The sequence below is a fragment of the Marmota marmota genome, unplaced genomic scaffold, assembly GCF_001458135.2.
Source record: "Marmota marmota marmota unplaced genomic scaffold, marMar, whole genome shotgun sequence".
NCBI lineage: Eukaryota > Metazoa > Chordata > Mammalia > Rodentia > Sciuridae > Marmota > Marmota marmota.
In genome coordinates, this window is record NW_025999999.1 from 9808198 (window position 1) to 9827628 (window position 19431).

At 44.8% G+C, this 19431-nt stretch overlaps 1 protein-coding gene across 1 annotated transcript in view; it reads left to right on the forward strand.

Annotated features, from left to right (window-relative positions):
- Nucleotides 1–19431, forward strand: part of Sorcs3 (sortilin related VPS10 domain containing receptor 3) — a 578947-nt gene that overhangs the window by 163188 nt on the left and 396328 nt on the right. Inside the window, exon 2 of the mRNA XM_015494901.2 lies at nucleotides 17024–17091. Coding sequence (XP_015350387.1) covers nucleotides 17024–17091 — 68 coding nt within the window. The remainder of the gene's footprint in view (nucleotides 1–17023; nucleotides 17092–19431) is intronic.

Sequence of the window (19431 nt, forward strand, 5' to 3'; positions counted from 1 at the left end):
TGGACCTGAGTAGTGGGGGTGACTTCCTGCTGGGAGCAGGGCTTGAGCTGTGGTTGGAGAGAGGGTGGCTGGACACTAGCAGGCAGAGAGGGGTGAGAGGAAGGCAATGCCCACGTACTTCAGGTCAGAATGGAGGGCTTTTTTATGTTCCTTCTTGGGTCTTCTACATCAGTCTCCTTCTTAATGCCAAAGTTGGCTGAATAGGGAATAGAGGAGTTTGTTATTGCCACAATTTTGGGGAATACCAAGGCATTCAGCAGTTTTAAAGCAAATGACTCCTTTCCAGATGTCCTCTCTACAAACACACTCAACCCCGGGGTGAAGTCCCCTGAGTCCCCCAGGCTGATCAGGCCTGTTGCATTTTAGAGCCATTTCTCTTGACTTGTCCCTTTGTGTTCTGTGGTGGGAGGACCCACCAATGTCCTTGAGTTAGCATAGGAAGTGCCCTTCTTGGTGTGAAAATCACATCGAATCAAAACTTATGCTCTTTTGCCTCCCCACCCACCTTTCAACTGAGAGTCTCTGGAGAGAAGAAACTAGGTCTATCCTATCCAGCTTCTAGAGCAGAACCAGGTGCTTAGTAGATGCTCAGTGCAAGGTTATGACCTGAATGGCCGTGCTCATTGGAAGCTGAATGAGAGCAGTGCTGAAGCCTGGCATTTTTACGCCATTCCAGTCTAGAATGAGGCCCCAACTTATTTTTGCCCCCTATTTTTAATTCTTTTTCTTTGTCTCAAAATCTGACCAGCAACACTGTGCTCAAATTTTCATTTTCGTATCTGACAGTCCAGGTCTCAGATCTGAAGCGTTAATTCCCGAGCACACCTTGTCTGCGTCACATCACCGAGGGAGATTGTTTAGACCAGAGTCAACATACAAGAAGGACTGCTGTGTCTCTTTCCTCCTTTTCTTGGCAAGTTTCCCTGGCCTGGACTCTCTCGCGGTAGCTAAGATATGTGAGGAACTTATTTTTACAGAGATATTTTGCAAAAGATGAATTTCTCAGGACTGTGGCCATGGATTCTTAGGAAAAGAAGGACAAGGAGATATGATCAAGTGTGTGCTGGTGAATCAATACACATAAATTATGTGTTCTTTGTTATTGTGTCCTGGGCTACACCAGAGAGGACTCTTAAATCATCCACCGTCAACTGCTGGAGATTCCCCTCCTTCCCAAGGAGTTATAAGCCCAGGCCTGTTATTATAGGCAATCCCGGGAGCTTTCTGGTGGGAATCTATGTCAGTCTACTAGAGGAGTGCTTTCTCCTTGGAAGACTGGAGGAGACATGTTCCTCTCAGGGTATGGCATGGCTTTTAAGAGCTTGAGCAGATTAAAATCTATACCTGTCCCAAAACAAGTGGGTGTTCCTTCATCCATTTGACTTGGGATGTGGCCTTCATGGTCCATTTCTCTGCCATTCTGCATTAAGACCTAGACCAAAGCTGATGTGGGGAGACCATGGAATCTAGCTAGGTAAGGTGAGACCCAGGCCCGTTTGTGAAAGGAGTTGAAGATGTGACCACACATGTGGGCAAGGCCAAGAAATGTTAACCCAGAGAAGGAGGGTCCCAGGAGGTGGGGTCATTGCGCAGTAACAAACATGCCCATCATCCCCTGGGCCATGGGGCAGGGGAAGACCTGGGGCCATGAGCAGGTTTCCAGGGGAGGGAGCATAGGATCAGGTCAATAGGTGGATCTGGAAGATCTGGAAATTAAGGTTGTTAGGCTGTGGGGACATGTGGATGGGCATCCTCTGAGTGTTGGAGCTGAATTTCAAGCCCAGCCTTAGGATTGCAAGGAAGCTTCTGGAGACTTCAGAGGCAGCTCTGTTTTTTTTTTTTTTTCCTATTATGCCATACTTTCAAGTTTTAGCAACCACTTTCATAGGCTTTTTATTTTTTCTTTTGCTTCCTTCCTTTCCCACTATAATTGCCTTAGTTCAGATCACACATCTCTTATTCTTGGACCATTGCAGTCTTCCTCTCATGAGATCCCGCTTTTGTTTTTAATGGTGCACTCTTCGCATTCCCCATAGTGACTTGCTCAAGCACACTAGACCTCTCCATGATATTTGTTGAGTGAAATTGAAGCCCTTTAACCTAATGTAGGTAGAATAGTCGTCTCCCAAAGATTCCCACACTCTGATCCCTGGGACCTGTGAATATGTTAGGTCACATGGCAGAGGAAAATGAAGACAGTCAATGGAAGTAAGGTTGTAATCACCTGAATTTAAGAAAAGTGATTCTCCTGAGTTAAATGGCTGGGCCCACTATAATCCTAGTTATCCTTTTATGGAGAAGAAGAAGGCCCAATAGACAGAAGTATGCAGGGTGAAAAAACTTCAACCAGCCAGTGCAGGCTTTGAAGATGGAGAGGAGGTCATGAACAAGGAGTGGGGGCAGCCTCTAGAAGCTATGAATTTGAGACAATGGATTCTCCCCTAGGACCTCCAGCAGGAATGTAGGAGCAAAGCCCTTCCACACCTTCTAGCCAGTGAAGCTCATTTTGGACTTTTGATCTCCAGAAATATAAGATGGGGCATTTGTGTTGTTTTCAATTTGTGGTCATCTGTTATAGCAGCAACGAGACACTGATACATCCAGTATTTAAAACCATTACCATTTGGCTGTAGTCCACCTCACTCTTCTCTGTGCATCTGAAGCTCTAGGCTCTGCAGACTGCTCCCTGCTCCTGGACCACATCAGGTTATTCTAGCCTCCTTGTTTATGCTCATGCTGCATTCTGAGCCAGAAAAGCCTTTATCCTTTTTCATTTACTAAGAGGAGCAATTCAAATATCACTTCTCATAGAAATATTCAAGAAGAGAAATCCTTAGCCTCACCCTAATTAGGAAATCACTTCTACTGTCCTATGTGTACCTTGAGCCCTTCCCGTGAGGCTCACCTGAGACCATGGAACCATGGGTACAGTGTCTCCAACTGAGCATAAGCCATACCAATCCTGGTATGGCTTGTAGAAATTATTGAATTTTGGTTTCCACCCTTGCCCTCAGAGTACATTGGATCAGGACTTTGTGTCTCTCATCTACGTCTCCCACAGTGCCTGCCATGGTATGCTGCCCCTCAGAAAGACTCTAGTCATTTGAGGATTGAATAAGAGACAGGTTGTGATCAATGCCAGATCACAGAGTAGGCGATGGTCCTTCATTCCACCTTTGTTTACAAGGGATCCCCAAGCTGCCGGGCACTGACTCAGGTCAGGATATATAATAGCAAATGGAACAGATGTGGTGTTGGCCCTGAGGCATTTTACAATCTAGCCAAGACCCTGCCCTTGATCTCATCTCAAACTAGCAGCCATTTCCAATCTGGGGAATTGCTGATACCCAGAAAATCCAATGGGATCAGTGGCCAACAGTGTTTGGCTGAGAGCTCTTTCAGGTTTGGGGACTCAAGAGGTAGTGCTGCTCCTGTCTGGAGTGGGAGAAGGAAGGGGAATGAGTGCCTGCAGAGAGAGCCCCAGAAATAAAAGAGACATGTGGAAGGATCACACACCAGGCAACGTGTGCTTGGATGGAACTGTGATCTTCCATTGCAGAGCCTGTCAGTGCGTGTCCCTGCAAAGCAAGCATCATCGCATGGGGAATTCTTGGCTTTCATCTCTACATCAGCCTGGCAAGGCTGCTCTCTGTTTTATGAGCTCTAAGTTGTCATCACTGAAGAAGTGACATGTCCCTTCTTGGGGACATGGCATTTCCCTCCTCAGGTGGCAGATCACCTGCTCTGCTCAGAGATACATATTATGTATATTTTGTACTTTGGGGCTTTCTGTGTGCCCTGCAGTGAGAGACCTTTCATCCTGTCCTCACTACAACCCAATGGAGGAAGACAGACTGCCTCCTTTTCTAGATGAGGCCACTGAGGCTTTGCAGGGTAAAGCTCCGGCCTAAGGTCACAGAGAGTAAGTGACAGAGCCTGGATTCCACACCAAGAATGTCTGGTTTAAAGCTTTTTACTCTTTTCCCAAAGAAGCAGGTGGCTTGTATTTTCTTCTGCATTGATGATTATCTTTGGAAGCTTTACTTAGTGCATCAGAATCACAGTTTCATCCATTCCTGTTTCTGCCCTTGGCCTCCCCACAGGGTGGTACAGGAGGTGGTCAGATGGAGGGAGTGATGGGCAGATAGGAGGATAGGAGCTCAGATTCCTGCTTAGCGGTCCACCTTTGTAGCTAATTAACCCATGTTCTGGTGAGCTATCATCATGGAATATAGAAAGTGGCAGGGAATTCTGGGGTCATTTTGTTTCACCTCTGTTTCTGGGCTGCATGCTACCTAAATCATTTCCAAGAGATGGCTGTCTTTCTCATTTTCTAAGTCCCTTGGGGAATGAGAGTGAATGGATTTTTAATTCATTTTTAATGGCTTGTTACACAAAACCGGAACAGCACCCCCGCCACTATTCAACATCCATTTTCCCACAAGCTCCTTGTTTCAAAGCCACCATTTCCTTAATCCGTCACTTGCATTTTATCAGTCACCAAATTCTGAAAAGTACTTTCTTAACAAAGGTTCAGCTTTTAAGGATGACTAATGCTTCTTAATTTCTATATTTCTTATCCCTTCCTTGAATCATGTAGGAAAAGATATACCTGTGTTTGGTACTGACTCCTAATTCTTCCTGTTATAAAATGTGCACCTTTTCTCATCTGGGCAGTATTTGATAATGCTAGCTACCTTTTATCATGGACGCACGCATTTTCTATGAGCACCAAGCTCACATAGAGCACCAAGAATGGTGGTTGGCACTTTGGGTGCTTAGTAAATGTTAGTTCAGCCTTTCTGTATTTGTTCTGCTCTTGTCTAAATGACTCTTTTCTATCAAGTCATGCTTTTGTCTAGAGACCTAGTGTTTTCTTTAACATCCCATCAAATACTGGTATATACCTTTGTCTTTTCTAGAAGTCCCTAGACAATAACAACTCCTTGCAACTTAATACAGTCATGGGTCCCTATTTTCCCTTCTTCCCTGTATGATCTTTCTTTTTCCCTCTTGTGAACATTCTTGAAGTCCTTTCAATAGGCCACCTTGAACCCTCCATTTTAGAGAGGGTAGGCAGACTAGCTTATCTAAGGAAAAGACATCCTCGAAAAACAGTATTCCCAGCAAAGAAAGGGCTGAGAATTTAAATTTTCCCATGTCTTCTGATCCTCATGAGGATGAAGATCTCATCCTCCATTGGGATGTCTTGGTCAGCCAGGCCCAAGTTTATCATCTCCTATGAGACCTGTTTCAATTCAATACGTGTGTCTCTCTTATTAGCAGGTGCCATGTCAAGGAAGTGTATGATAATACTCTTAGCATTTCTGTCCTGAAGGGACATATTGTCTAATGGTGGGAATGTAGATGCAAGTAGAAAATTATAAGATGATGAATAGCATAATTGGAACTGATTCCAGATTAGGGGAACTTAGATCAAGGGGAGTTCAGTCCTGTCTCGGGAGACAACAGGGCATGGGCTAATCTTTGAGCTGGAGCTCGAAGGGTGAGAAGGAGAGCCTCGGGTGGTTTCAGAGGAGTGTGTTCAAGGGAATGGGGGATGAAATGGGAGAAGAATGGGCATTCCAGTGTGACTGGAATTTAGAGGTCATTTTGGGACAGTGGCTCTAGAAGACGTTTAAAATGACAGTGGGGTCCAGGTTAAAAAATACTTTATGCTATGCTGAGGAATTTGGCTTTGATCCTGAAGGCAGCAAAGAGCCACTAGAGAATATTTGGACTGATCTTTACAGTAGACAGGTCATTCTGGTGTAAGAAAGGACAAAAGAGTGAGGATCAGAAATTAAGTGAGTTATTTTGAAGGCCTCCAGGTCATCTAGCGACTGAATCCAGTGGTCCATTCTCAGTCTCCCTTGCATGTGAGCTATCGCTGCTTCTCACACGGCTGGCCACTCCCTTCTCTTGAAATGCTTTCTTCACTTGGCTTCTAGAATCCACACTCAGCTGGGGCTTCCCCGGATTGCACAGACTCTGCTGGGTCCACCAGGGTCTCTGACTCTGGATATTTCTAAAATAAGAGACTGAACATAGGAATTAATTATGAGGGTACTCAAAAGGCCAGAGGAACAAGAAAAAGAAAGGCAAAGTTGCTCAGAGAGTAGTAACAGCAGGAGACATGGTACCCCACACAGGAGGAGAGCAAACAGGGCAGAGGGCCAAGGATCTCCCTTACCAAGGAACCCCAACCTAGATTCCTGCTGTGTGTGCTGAGGTGCATGCAAGGAACTCAGGAGCCCCCACTGCTGTTGCTTACACCATCTCTTGTGCACTGCTCTTTGCTGTCACCAGAAACCAGACCCAGGGAAGGAGTGCGTCTCTCTACAGGCCACATGGATCCCTTTCCTTGGCAGAAAGAAACTGGAAACTGGCCTATGGGAGAGTCTCCGAAGGCAACCTGCAGGCCTGGCAACCTACCATGCACAGGAGGGACCATGGGCTGAGAGTCCACAGACAGCACAGGCTGCCCTTCGGCTGCTGTGAGCATCTTCTCCATCCCTCTGCTCATATTGACACTGTGGTTCTGCCTAATGCAAAGGACCAGCTTCCTATCCAATGAAGATGCTTTCACTCTCTTCTAAGAAAGTGACACACAGGGTCTCATTCGTCACTGCACCTTCTCTGGGTGATGGCAATTATTTTTGTAGTCCTGTCACAGTCCTGTGTAAGATATTCTGCAACCTAAACTAGTGTGAAATTAACCAACATGAACATTTTTTTAAAAAATAAAAAGCATGGAGAGTAGGAGGAAAGAGAATAATTAATGGGTACATTCTCTCTCTGTTTCCACCTATCATTTTTCTCTCTCTCCCTCTCCTTCTCTCTCTTTCTATCCATGTACCTACCTACCTACCTTCCTGCCTGCCTGCCTACCTACCTATCAAACATCTATCTTTATCATCTGTGTATTACACATACACATAAAACAAACAAGGAAAAGATGCGTAGTTGCTGTATGCTCATTTCTGATACTAGTCATGAGGCCGTAGTTGACAGGCCAGCTTGACTTTCTTTTGAGCTACTCATCTCCTATCTCCTATACCCCTTGCAAGTGCCTCAGATGTTGAGGGTTTTCATCTGATAGTGTGATGGAACAATCCAGACCTTTATTCCTGAAGGGTCTGAGTCCCTAATAATTTTGCATTCCTTAGTCTTCCATTAACTTTTACTTTGGGACATGAAAATAATAAGATGACCTGAAATTGATGAGAGGTTCAGCAATGAGAGGTTTCAAACACCATTGTCCCTGTCCTCATTGTGTGTCCTCATTATATGTCCATCTGTGTCCTCTTGATAATAGGGACAAATCACCCCAGCCAGTATGAACGCTATTCTTTGTCCACTTGTAGCATGAGAAGCCAAAAGCAGATGAATGCCTTTAGTTCAGTGGGACAGAGGCCTTGTCTTCTGGTGACAGTTCCTATTTGGTAACCAAAACTGCTATATCAATAGAGGCCAGAGTTGGGGTCCTGACACCAGTATTCTGTGATGGCTTATTGGGCATGACATTGAGAGGAGCAACCCTACTTTGACCCTGGATAATCAGACCTTCATGTTTTGATCATATTTTGATCACATCTCCATCCTGGAAGACAGCTCCTACAATCCCACAAAGGTGAGTACTGCTTTGGAGTCTTCAAAAATCCCTCCAACTATTGTATCGGGCCAGCTGCTCCTAGGAGATCAGGTTTGGGAAGGTCTGAATTCCTGGAACATGCCCATTACTGAACTTTGTCTGCTGTAAAAGGAGCTCCTTGTCAGAAGTGACGTTGGGTGGGACACCGTGGCACTGAATAAAGCTTTCTGAAATGGAGATATTTGGGCAGAGAAAGCAATTCCAGCGAGAAGTTCCTCCTTCTATGACATGGAGGGGTGCAGGATAACCACCTTGCCACCAGGTGCCATATTGAGGCCCCCCATTGGTTTCTCATGTTAGCAGCTTGGGGACACAGCAGTGATAATATCCATGTCAGCTTTGGTGAGGTGTGTCCTCACAGAGCCTAGGCAAAGCCTCCATCTCTGCCACCATGACCACTTCATCAGGAACCCACAGAGCAAGCAAGGGGTAGCTGGGGAAAGATGCTGTGGACCTCCAGAGAAGAAGCCATTTGAGCACCTGGTTGAGAGTTTTCTGTGCGATGAATACCACTGGGGAGCATCCACACAGGACGCAGACACCCACTGCACCATTTCAGTGTCCAAACACATTGTCTTCCTGCATTAATGCCCCTAGTTTCAGTCCTCACTCTCTACTGTGTCCTTACTCTGTCTCTAAGCCTAGTGACTGAGTCTAGTCTCATGTCCTTAAATTCCATCTAGTCACTGAAAACTCTCAAAGGATAGTTCTAGCCCAGGTAGTCTTCCCTGACCTGAGTTTAGCTCACTCTTTGACTTGTCTATTTGAATATCTCTTAGGCATCTCAGACATCATGTCCAAAGCTCGACTTCTGATCTTTCCTCAAAACCCTCTTCTCCTACCCTCTTCGTCTCATGGAGGGGAAGCTCCATGTTTCCACTTTCTTAGGCTGAAACACAGAGGAGCATCCTTGTCTGTTCTCTTCTGTTCACACCCTGAATCTAGTTTATCAGCAAATCTTCTTGGCCTTGTCCTCAAATATATTTAGATCCCCACCCTTTTTATTCACCCTGCCCCATTGGTGTTTCTGTGTTCCAACCCACAAGGTTCTTAAAGTGGTACATAAGGCCCAGCAAGATTGAAACCTCCCAATCTCTTCTTAACCTCACCTCCAAAGACTCTTCCCCTGCTCTGCTTCAGCTGATATCTTTTCCACTATTTAATGTCTTGTCCCCAATGGACTGTAAAGTCTGGGTGGGCAGGGAGCACTGTTTAGATTATTCTGGACACCAAGTGGGTACCTAAACGTCTTTGTACCATGAGTCAGTTGGGCTTGGGATTATAAATGTTCAATTACTACTCCATCAATGGGGAGGCTCCTAAGTGGGAGAGGATACCAGGATTCACAGACCTATGCTGAGATGTTATTTTAGCATCTTGTTTATGTTGCCATTGTTGACTTTTTTTTTTTTTTTTGTCATACTGGGGATTGAATGCAGGGGCACTTAACTCCTGAGCTACATCCCTAGACTGTTTTTTAGTTATATTTTGAGAGAGGTTTTCACTAAGTTGCTTAGGACCTCACTACATTGTTGACTACTCTTGATAGAGAAAGCCAGTCAATTGGCAAGGGGCAAAGAACTGTGGAGTTGGGGCAGGATCAAGGAGGTAGTGTCCCTTCATTTCTGATTGCCTTGATCATGCCATGACCTGCTAGGATTTTAGCTCAAAGGCCTACCACAGAGAGAAGTGATAAAGAGAAGGATATTTACTACCCTGATTAGTATGTGCTGTACACATGTGTTGAAATACCATGCTGTATTCCATAAATATGTACAATTATTGTATATTAATTGAGAGAGAGAGAGAGAGAGAGAGAGAGAGAGAGAGAGAGAGAGAGAGAAGGGGAACTGGAGGGGGATTGCAGAGAGCTCCATGGATTTAAAGGCACCTAGATTTCAGAAAGGTTTAATGAACTAAAGTAATTTTCCTTCAGAGTAAAATTTTACAGGCCTTAAAGGTCCTCACTTCACTGAATGTGCTCACGGGCAGGAGCATCCTAGTGATTTATGAATTTCCAGATTATGCATTATCCTTTCAGAGGACAGGAATCCCCCCGGGCTTCCTGCCTGCCTTCCTTCCCCAGCTGAGTGGAGCTGGTGAACACACCAGCTCTGATTTGCAGCCCCCTGTTTTGCAGCTGGGTCTAGAGCAGAGGGGCATTTTTTTTTTTTTTCAAAGCTTCAACTCTGGAACAGACTCCCCTTCCCACCAAATAAAGTGTATCATTATTCCATTTTCAGGGAATCGGGCTGGGTCTTGCATGCAACCCTCTGGTTCAAGTTATTTCCATGTGGCTGGGCAGGCCCCAAACAGGAGGCAGAGGACCGGGACCAACAGGGTCAGTGAACTTAGATACTGGGAAATTTAGAAGGATTCTTGGGTGAAATAGAAACTGAAATTTCCTCATATAGGAAGCCCCTCCCTCTGAATATCACTCTTCCCCACCTCGATGATCCTGAAAGGCAGCAGGGAAAGATGACTGACTGTACATTTGATGGCAACAAGAACTTTTTCTCTTTTGAGTACAGAACATATTGTGCATGGCACAGGGAGGGAATACATAGATGAATGAGAGAAGGGGAAGAAGAAACAAAGCATTAGTTGCTGGTATTGTCTCTGTAGCTGGCCTGAGCCTCTGGGGGCAGCAGAAGACACTAGATGTTTAGGGACAAGACAGTTGGAGGTGGATGGTCAACATAGATAGTGACAACTGATTTTGTAAGAGGCCAGCTGCGTCCTTTATTGTCACCTTACTCTATAATTATCCCTCCATTTCACATTCCTTTATTGTACACCTTCTTTACATTTTAAAACTTTTGTTAACCCATAATTGGCCACACCAAGTGGAGATTCCTCTGTTCTACCGGTTCCCTTCTGGTTCCCTTCCGCCTCCCTTCCCACCGTGGCACAGCCTGATTGACAGCACCCAACACACAATTGCTCTCCCTTCTCCAGTGCATGGACAGCTCTGTGCTGTTTCTCATTCCTGGAATGGAATTTCTTCCTCTGCTCTTTTCTGTTTACCTCTATCCAACTTTAAAAGAAAGAAAAATACATAAGGCTGGTGAACAAGCCAACTCTGTCTCTGCGGATCCAAATTCTGACCACGCTCAAAGGCCAGCCCACACACCCCTCCTTCATGAAGACTCTGCTGATCACATTTCTGGACTTAATTGCTTCCTCTTCTCAACTCATAGGGCACATCATCTATACCTAGCTCATGCATTTATCATCTCATCCCCCCCTTTTTAAAAAAATTGTCATCTATTTATAATTCATTTGAAGACCTTGTATAGTTCCTGCTTTGTATGAAGCACCGTGCGTGGCACGGGGAACACAGAGTTGAATGAGACCTGATTTCTCACCTCAAAGAGGTCTCAGTCTCACAGAGAAGACAGTCATACGGAGGCATCACATTGACTCAGAGTGATAAGAGCCAGAAGTGTTATTCTAGAGGAGATGTGAGGTGCCAATTTAAAATAGGGTTGTATATGCCTACGTCTATATTTTTGTAAATATGTATGAGCTTTTCCAACTGCATTTAGACACACACATATCCACACACGTGGGCTTCTTTCCCATTCCATGTGTATGTATGTGTGTGTAGAACTATGAGAACAGAGAAGTGCTATTTACTCATGAATTATTCCAATTTATTTTCATTTCTCTTACTGTCTAAAATCCCCCCAGGCCTGCAGCCAGTTAGGTCCAATAGGTACTTATTTGATAAAGCTTATTTGACAAACCTGGGTCTCCTAACAATTTGTCTGGTTCATTTCTCACCAGACACCTCTGTTTTCTGTTTCTTTACCCAAGAACAAAGAAAACCAAAGTTATCATCATCCCTGGGCCTTGAGCTCTGGATCTTTCCCTAAATCTCAGAGTTTAGCAGGGGCCTTTGCAATTCACATAAGTGGCACTCAATAAATATTTGTGGAATTCATGAAAGAAGGACAAAGTCCTTGATGGCAAGGGGTTTTTCTCTTCGCCACGTCATGCTCGTTACCTTGCACACAGGCCTACCTGGCTGCACAGAGGAGCGCTAGTTTGGAGAAAAATCAGCAAGGCCGTGTCAGAGAAGCCCAGGTGGGATGCTGGCTCTGCCTCTTGCTGGTTGGGTGCAGTTTATTTAACCTCGTGCCTCTGTTTCCTCCTCTGCAGGATGGAGATAAAATATAGTGTCTATTCTGTTCCAAAGGCTTGTTGTGAGGACTGAGCACTACTCAATGTAGTATTTAGCACATAGTAGGGGTTCATTTAATATTTGCTCTCTGCTTTTCCTTATTTGAATTTACTGTCTGCTTTCATTCTGGGGACATCAGCCTGGCTTTGCTCTGGATCCAGGACCAACCCTCCCGCTTTCTGCATGCTACATGCAGCTGCTGGTGTTCCTGGGCCACATTTCTTGTTTCTGATTTGAGTACTTGCTCAGTAGTCTGGGCCTTGTTAGGTGAGTTTGGGGACATCTGCATTTAGTTTTCTTCCCTGGTAATTCCCGGCTCACTGATGGCCTTTGGGGGGCTCGGAGTGGTGAGGGAAGCTGGGTGGGCAAGATTTCTTTTCTTCTCGATTTCATTTGCTCAGTACAGAATGTCTTAAGCCTAAAGGTTACATTATCATCTCTTCATGACTCTATTAACGTCCTTCTGTACTGGACTCCGGGAAAGGAAGCATTGGTACTTAATTCTCAGCACTTTGACCTTTCTTCTGGGGAAGGCTGATGTGATTTCACTGAAATATTTTTCTCAGGCCTCCCCAGCTGTTTGTCTTGTTCATAAAATTACATTAAAGTTAGAGGAAGGGGTGCTTGGCCAGATCAGGATCTCACCAGGGTGCCATTGCTCAGAGGAAGGAGAAGAATTGTGTGGTGGGATGGAATCTTTCTCAAAGCGTGGTCCCCTGGTCACCACAGGAAGATTTCTGGACTCTGCCCAGGCTCCACTGAGTCCAACTTGTGCAGGGAACTTGCATTTAACCAGCCTTACAGTGACTTTTTGGCTCCAACCTACTCAGGGAACTAGCAGAACATGACACTGGGCCACTTAATCAAGGCCAGATACTGCTGAGACTTAACCTTGAACCAGGACCCCGTTGTGCACCTCTGTTTCATTTCCTTATCTCCAAAGTGATGGCCGTCAACTAACTTGACACTGCCTCCTGCTGCAGTCTGTGAGTTCCCACCAAACATCATCAGTATCTTTTATTGACTCCAAAGTGATTCTTTTGTAAGAAACTTCAATATGCTGAGTCTGTCTGTGAAGAAGAGAGAGGAACAACACACGATCCACCCTCAAGTCGTTCACAGTCTGCTTGAGGCAGCAACTCGGGTCACATCAGAAACTTTAAAAATCGTGCTTAAGTGCTACATTATGTGACTCAGTTTTAGAAAAGTGGAACTTCAGAGGAAGAGATCACTGTGAAGGCTGGGGTAGTTCAGGGAGGCTACCTGAAAGAGGTGGCCTTTGAACAATAGGCTGGTCAGCACAGGCGGGTGACATAAAGTGATGATATGGCAATACCACATGGAAGAAAATGGAAATGAGTATGTTTGGAAAACCTGAAGGAAAGTTAGATTGCTTAAGGCAAAGGGACAGGATTTTGAATCCTAGTAAAATGACTGGGCCTGGATTTCTTCCTTAAGCAGAAGGCACCGGTAAAGGTTCTGACCGAGAACATTCATGAATTAACAGGCAAAACTGAAACAATCTGTCATGAAGGCAGAAATAATATTCACACAAGTATGAAAGAATGTGTTAGTCTGGATCCTCCAAGAAGCAGGCACCAAGATAAGATCCCATGTCCAAGAAAATTATTAGAAAAAATATGCCCGTGAATGAGAATGGAAAGGAGCCAGAAGAGATTGGAACAGCTACTAGACGGAGATGCAGGCCTGACCCCACGTGAAGGAGACAGGCAGGAAGGCAGGAAAGCAGGCTGGAAGTTCAGAAACACGGAAAGGGAATCTTCAAGTCATTGTCACCCATCCGAGGAGTCACCTGTCATCCAGAAATGGTCTGCTTTAGTATCCCTTCATTAGCTGGAAGCAGCTCTTGGGAGGTACAGACTTGACAAACAGGAAGCAATGAATTTTGGAGCACACAGCTGTGGTCTTCAGTCAGGAAATTGTCATGATGCAATCTCATGGCAGCCACTGAGAGGAAGGACGAACTAAGGAGACTCTAATAACATCCTTTCGGATGGATGGCCTCCAGCATGTCTGAGTGTTTGTGGTGGTGCTGCCTCTAAGTAGAGGTCTTCCCCAGCCCCCTGTGACTTGGTAGTTTCTGCTCTTAGGTATCAGTTTGGATTAGGAAACCTTGCCTGGGAGCACGGAATTGTCTGCTCATTTGTGGAGTCACCCTTAGGAGACTGTGAGCTCTACAAGGGCAAGACCCGGATCCTTTCTTTGTATATCTCCAGTGTGTAGACTCGTGGCCAGAATTTCAGTTACTCAATAAAGAAGAGAGAAGGGAAGGAGAGAGGGAAAGAAGATGGGTGCTTTAGGTTTTGGATAAGAAGAATTTTCTAGATCTAGTTGTTAGAAGCTTTGTTGGTTAATTGGAACCCTTATCCCCAACATCTTCTCTTTTGACCTGAATTTCGTGCTTTTTATAGACTGTTTGAGGTCCCTGAAGGCTTGATATATTTGGAGAAAAATGGAGTGATTTGACTTGTTCCTGCAAGGGCCTAGATGACCGTTCTGACTCATTCCTAATAGATTAGCATAGTTTGGAGCTTGTTCTTTTAAAACTTGGGCTGTCCTACACTCAGATACCTGAGCTTTTACAAGGTAACTCTGAGAATGACTTGGTAGATGAAAGGTCACCAAATGAAAGGCAGAAGAACTCTGTTAGATGTGTGTACAAGGGTCTGTTTGTTTGTTTGTCTGCGTGTATATACAATTATCTGCTTGTTGTTACCTGTATGGTTGGGGAGATTATGGATAAGAATAATTCACTTCATGTATGGAGATTCCTTAGAAAATTTGGAATGGAACCACCATTTGACCCGGTTTTCCCACTTCTCAGTTTATACCTAAAGGACTTAAAATCAGCATACTATAATGATGCAACCACATCAATATTTATAGCAGCTCAGTTCACAATAGCTAAGTCATGGAACCAACCTAGGTTCCCTTCAATAGATGAATGGATAAAGAAAATGTGGTAAATATACACCATGAGCCATAAAATAGCATGAAATTATGGCATTTGCCAGTGAATGGATGGAGCTGGAGAATACCATGCAAGTGAAATAAGCCAATTCCCCCAAACCAAAAGCCAAATGTTCTCCCTGATATGTGGATGCTAACACATGATAGGGGAAGGGAGGGAAGAACAGAAATTCATTGGATTAGACAAAGGGGAATGAAGGGAAGGGAGGGGAATGGATTAGATTCATTGGATTAGACAAAGGGGAATGAAGGGAATAGGAAAGACAGTAGAATGAACTGGACATAGCTTTCCTATGTTCATACATAAATACAAAACCAGTGAAACTCCACATTATATGCAACCACAAGAATGGGATCCTAATTAGAATAAGCTATACTCCTAGTATGTTTAATATGTCAAAATACACCCTACTGTCATGTACCTCTAAAAAGAACAAAACAAAACAAGAAAAAAAAAACTGTAAAAGAACCATCACCAACAACTAAGCCAACTAATTAAAACTGTATACCCAGTTTTTCACAATCTCATAATTTTTCATAGGAACATATGAAATGAATAGGAAGCTCTAATTCATCACTTTGAAATCTACATATTAACAGGGCATCTCAATGTATCATACATTTTTAATTTTTATGCATATACAAATTATTTATTCCTTACTTTAGAATATCCATATGACATCAAATATTTGGTATTATAAAAAACAAAAAAGGATAATTCACTGCATAGATTAAACCCTCCTTGCTGTGTGCTCTAGTAATAAGGCAGCTTGGTGGATTCTGCTACTTTGCAGATAGCCATGCCATTGATGATGTTTCTCACCAGCCTGTTATTCCAGTCATAGGACACAATCTGGGGAGAAATCTGAGCCCTCTGGGAATGGCCTCCCACAAAAGTTAAATGTCCTAAGCCCAAATTGACATGGACTCCTTTTGATCTATAATGGATCCCATCCCAGGCTCGCATCTTTTTCTTAGTTTACATAGGAGAAATAGAAATGGGGCTGATTGACCCCATGGAGTGCGAGATGAGAATAAATCTCAAAAGTGAGCATTTTGTTGTTAGTTAAGTGCCATAAAAATGTTCAATATAATGGCTGATTATTTTTCTTTAATCTTAAATGGATACCTAGAATGGGAAAGTCCCATCTTGGTAGCAGAAATTCATTATCTTGGAAAGAGTTTAATGGCTTCTGTGCAAATGAACTGGAGGAAGTTAAATTGTGGAATGGGAAGGAGCTGAGAAGAGTGAAATGAGTTGTGTATTAAATTTAGATAAACACGATTATGTGTAACTGGATTATCACGCGTGCAGGCAGGCGCTGTGTATTACCCACCTGCGTTTTGATTAAAGCAGACTCAGGTGCGGGCACTTAGCATACTCGGAGGTAGAAGGTTGTACCTAAGCCACTGTCCAGGGCACTTGAGGGGCGGGCAGGGCAATCACTGATATTCGAGTCCCAGCGGGAGGAGACTAAAGGGCCCAGGAACACACTCACCAGCCCAAGAGTAGTTCAGAACACCACTAAGTCGAACTCTCTGGCACATAGAGCTGCTTCTGGGTTTTTCACTTCAGCTGCAGTCAGGGGAGCGGTCCTGGAGTCCTGTGAAGTCCAATGACCTGCTTACTGCATGGTGGGGCAGATGCCACATGATCAATGGCAAATGGCATCAGAGGATGGTGGGGACTGAGCCTACTGCCATTCAAGTATTTATGCCTGCGAAGGCCCTACTGATGGAAACACAGAGTCTCTTTGAAGCCCTTCTGTAGACAGACAGAAGCAGACCCAGTTCCTTCTTCCCCCTTTAGATCCAGTTCTGTACATCAGAGTCATCTTGAGATCAAAAGCAAGTCTGTCCCTGATCTCTGGGTGACCTTGGTATTGAACAAAGCCAGCTGGCCTGGGCCTGACCTTGAGGGGGGACAGATGTGGAGAAACAACTGTCAATGCCCAATTAATTCCTGTTGGCATGTTTTATTTCAAATGCAGAGAACTTCCAGGATTAAAATATATGCCACCAGTTACAGAGATGCATTAAATTAATAATTTCCCCCCTTGCTTGATCCCCTCAACTTAACGGATAAATACTAAGCCCTCCTCTGGGTGATAGGAGATGCACTGTATACTGCTACACAAACTAAATTCAGCTTCCTTTGTCCCTCTCCTCTGCCCTCATCCCACCCCTTGCAGGTCATACTGATCCTGACGAAGCTGTACGACTTCAACCTGGGGAGCGTGACTGAGAGTTCTCTTTGGCGGTAAGTGGATTAGAGATTCTTAAGGAGGTGCATCGCTTTGGCTCTGGAGAAATGCAGGCTGAACAGCTGGGAAGCCAGTTTCAGAAGGAGCTGAAGATTGGCCTCCTCCTGGAAGCCCATTTTAATGCATGGGCGGACCCAAGCACCTCCTCCTCTGAATTAATTCCCTCTGTTTCTATCTTCTGAGTCCAGCATACATTCTCCGCACCTTGGCACCTTGGCACTTCTATAGTGTCATTCTGCTGAAGAAGGAGAGGTCTGGCCAGAGAGGTCAGATGACCACAGCTTCAACAGGTAGAGACCCTCGACAAGGGGGCCCTCTGCTGCCCGAGGAAGTCTTGCCATGGGTGTCAGCCTTGGCTTAGGGACGGTGTCCAGGCCTTTGCATGTGGAAGGTGTTGTGGTTCTGGAGACCCAGATCTAAGTCTGTGTGGTCACTTTCATGGTTCCTAGGCACTTTTACCTTAAGGGGCCCTTTTCCCATAAAATAATATTAAAATAATATCATTTTATTAAAAATAAAATTTAATAATAATTGGTAGCAAGACAAATACCTTAATATCGTGGATTAAAATTTCAGCCTAAAATTCATTTTTTTTCTTTTTAATTCAAAAGAACTTAAAATATTTTGAGGCCCCTGAAAGTATTGTGATTGCTAGACACTGTACCTTCTATGCCTAGTTGATAAGACCACCGTGGTAGCAGTGCTACCAGGGGACGAGGGAAGAGAGCAATATGGGTGAGTTAAGAAGGACTTTAATGAAGCTGTGACACTAGGAGATCCTCTGGCCAGGAAACTATGTGCCCATATATATACCTCTTTACACACCTGGTTACCTACATTCACACTCAGACATGCTGATGTCCAGTCACACTGGGCTGCAGCAAGTTCCACCAGCCAGGGTGACTTGGTGCTTTACACTCTGTGCTCATGGCTGTGGGATTCAAGGGGTTGACCATTTTCTCCTGTTTTCTCTCTCAGGTGTTAACACTGGAGAACACTGTCATAAAAGGCCATTTTTTTTTTCTAGCTGCATCCTTATCTCTGTGCTACGTCCTAAGAATTTCCTTGGGTCTTAAATATGAGGGGTCTGGGGTGCGAGATGCCTCTTCACCTGACCTGCTTGTTTGCAGAGAAATAGCCTCTCTCCGCAGGAAGGGGGACGGTCACGGCATCTATTATATATTTGGGGGCTAACTGCTCATATTGATCGAGGCCTGCCTCTCTGCACAGGATGTCTCGGATCTAATTTTGCTGCTCAGTGAAAATGGGCAGAGGTGTAAGTAACCAGCGTGCCTCTAGCAGAGGAAAGCTTGACTATTTCCACTCGCACAGTACTTCCCAGAGAATTAGAGCTCAGAAACCTTCCCTCATGCCCAGTGATGCTGTGTGATACTTTAAGCTTCACTTCTGTGTAGTCTGCTTGGCCAAATCATGAAATAAGCCAGAAAGTCCTATCCTTATATTGGAAAACAGCTGTCCTGGCATCCCATGCTTCAGAAGAAGTTCAACCAATTCTGGGAATAAACCAGGCAAACACAGGGATCTTGGACTAGTTGCTGTGTGCCTTAGTCTAGAAGCTGAGAAGGGGGTGCCCACAGTCACAGAGACCCGTGAATTCACTGACACGTGGTATGCAGTGTGGTGGCTCCAGGGCTCCAGGTGTCCACTAGCCAGGATTCAAGTGCCTGTTTGTCCCCCCAGGAGCTCTGTAACTCTGTCCACTTTACTTAACCTCTCTGTATTAGTTTCCTGGGGCTACTATAACAAAGTCCCACAAACCAGGGGGCTTAAAGCAGCAGATATTTATTCTCTCGGAGTTCTGGAGTCCCAAAGTCTGTGGACAAGGTGCTATGGAGGCCACAATCCCTGTGGAGGCTCTCGGGGAGAATCCTCTATGGCCTCTTCCAGCCTCTGGTGGCTGCTGGCAGCCCTTGCAAATGCATCCCTCCCTTCCTGCCTTTGATTTTAAAACACCTGCTCTGTGTCTTCCCCTCTTCTGTCTCTTATGATGACACTTGACATTGGACTCAGCCCCCCCACCCTGATAATCTGGGATGATCTCATTACGAGATCCTTAACTTGATGGCATCTTCAAAGACTCATTTTTTCAATAAGGTCCTGTTACAGGTTCTGGGGGTTGGGGTGTGGTCATACCTTTTAGGGGAGACCAAACTTTCATTTCACTCTCTACACCTTAGTTTCCCTGTCTGTAAATTGGGGATAGCACAGAACATACCTTTGCCTTTGCCATATTTTCCTTGCAGTTCTTCTGATGCACTCACCATACTGCTCCCTGGAGTCTTTATGCTCATCTCCGTCCACCTAGAGCCCCCAGG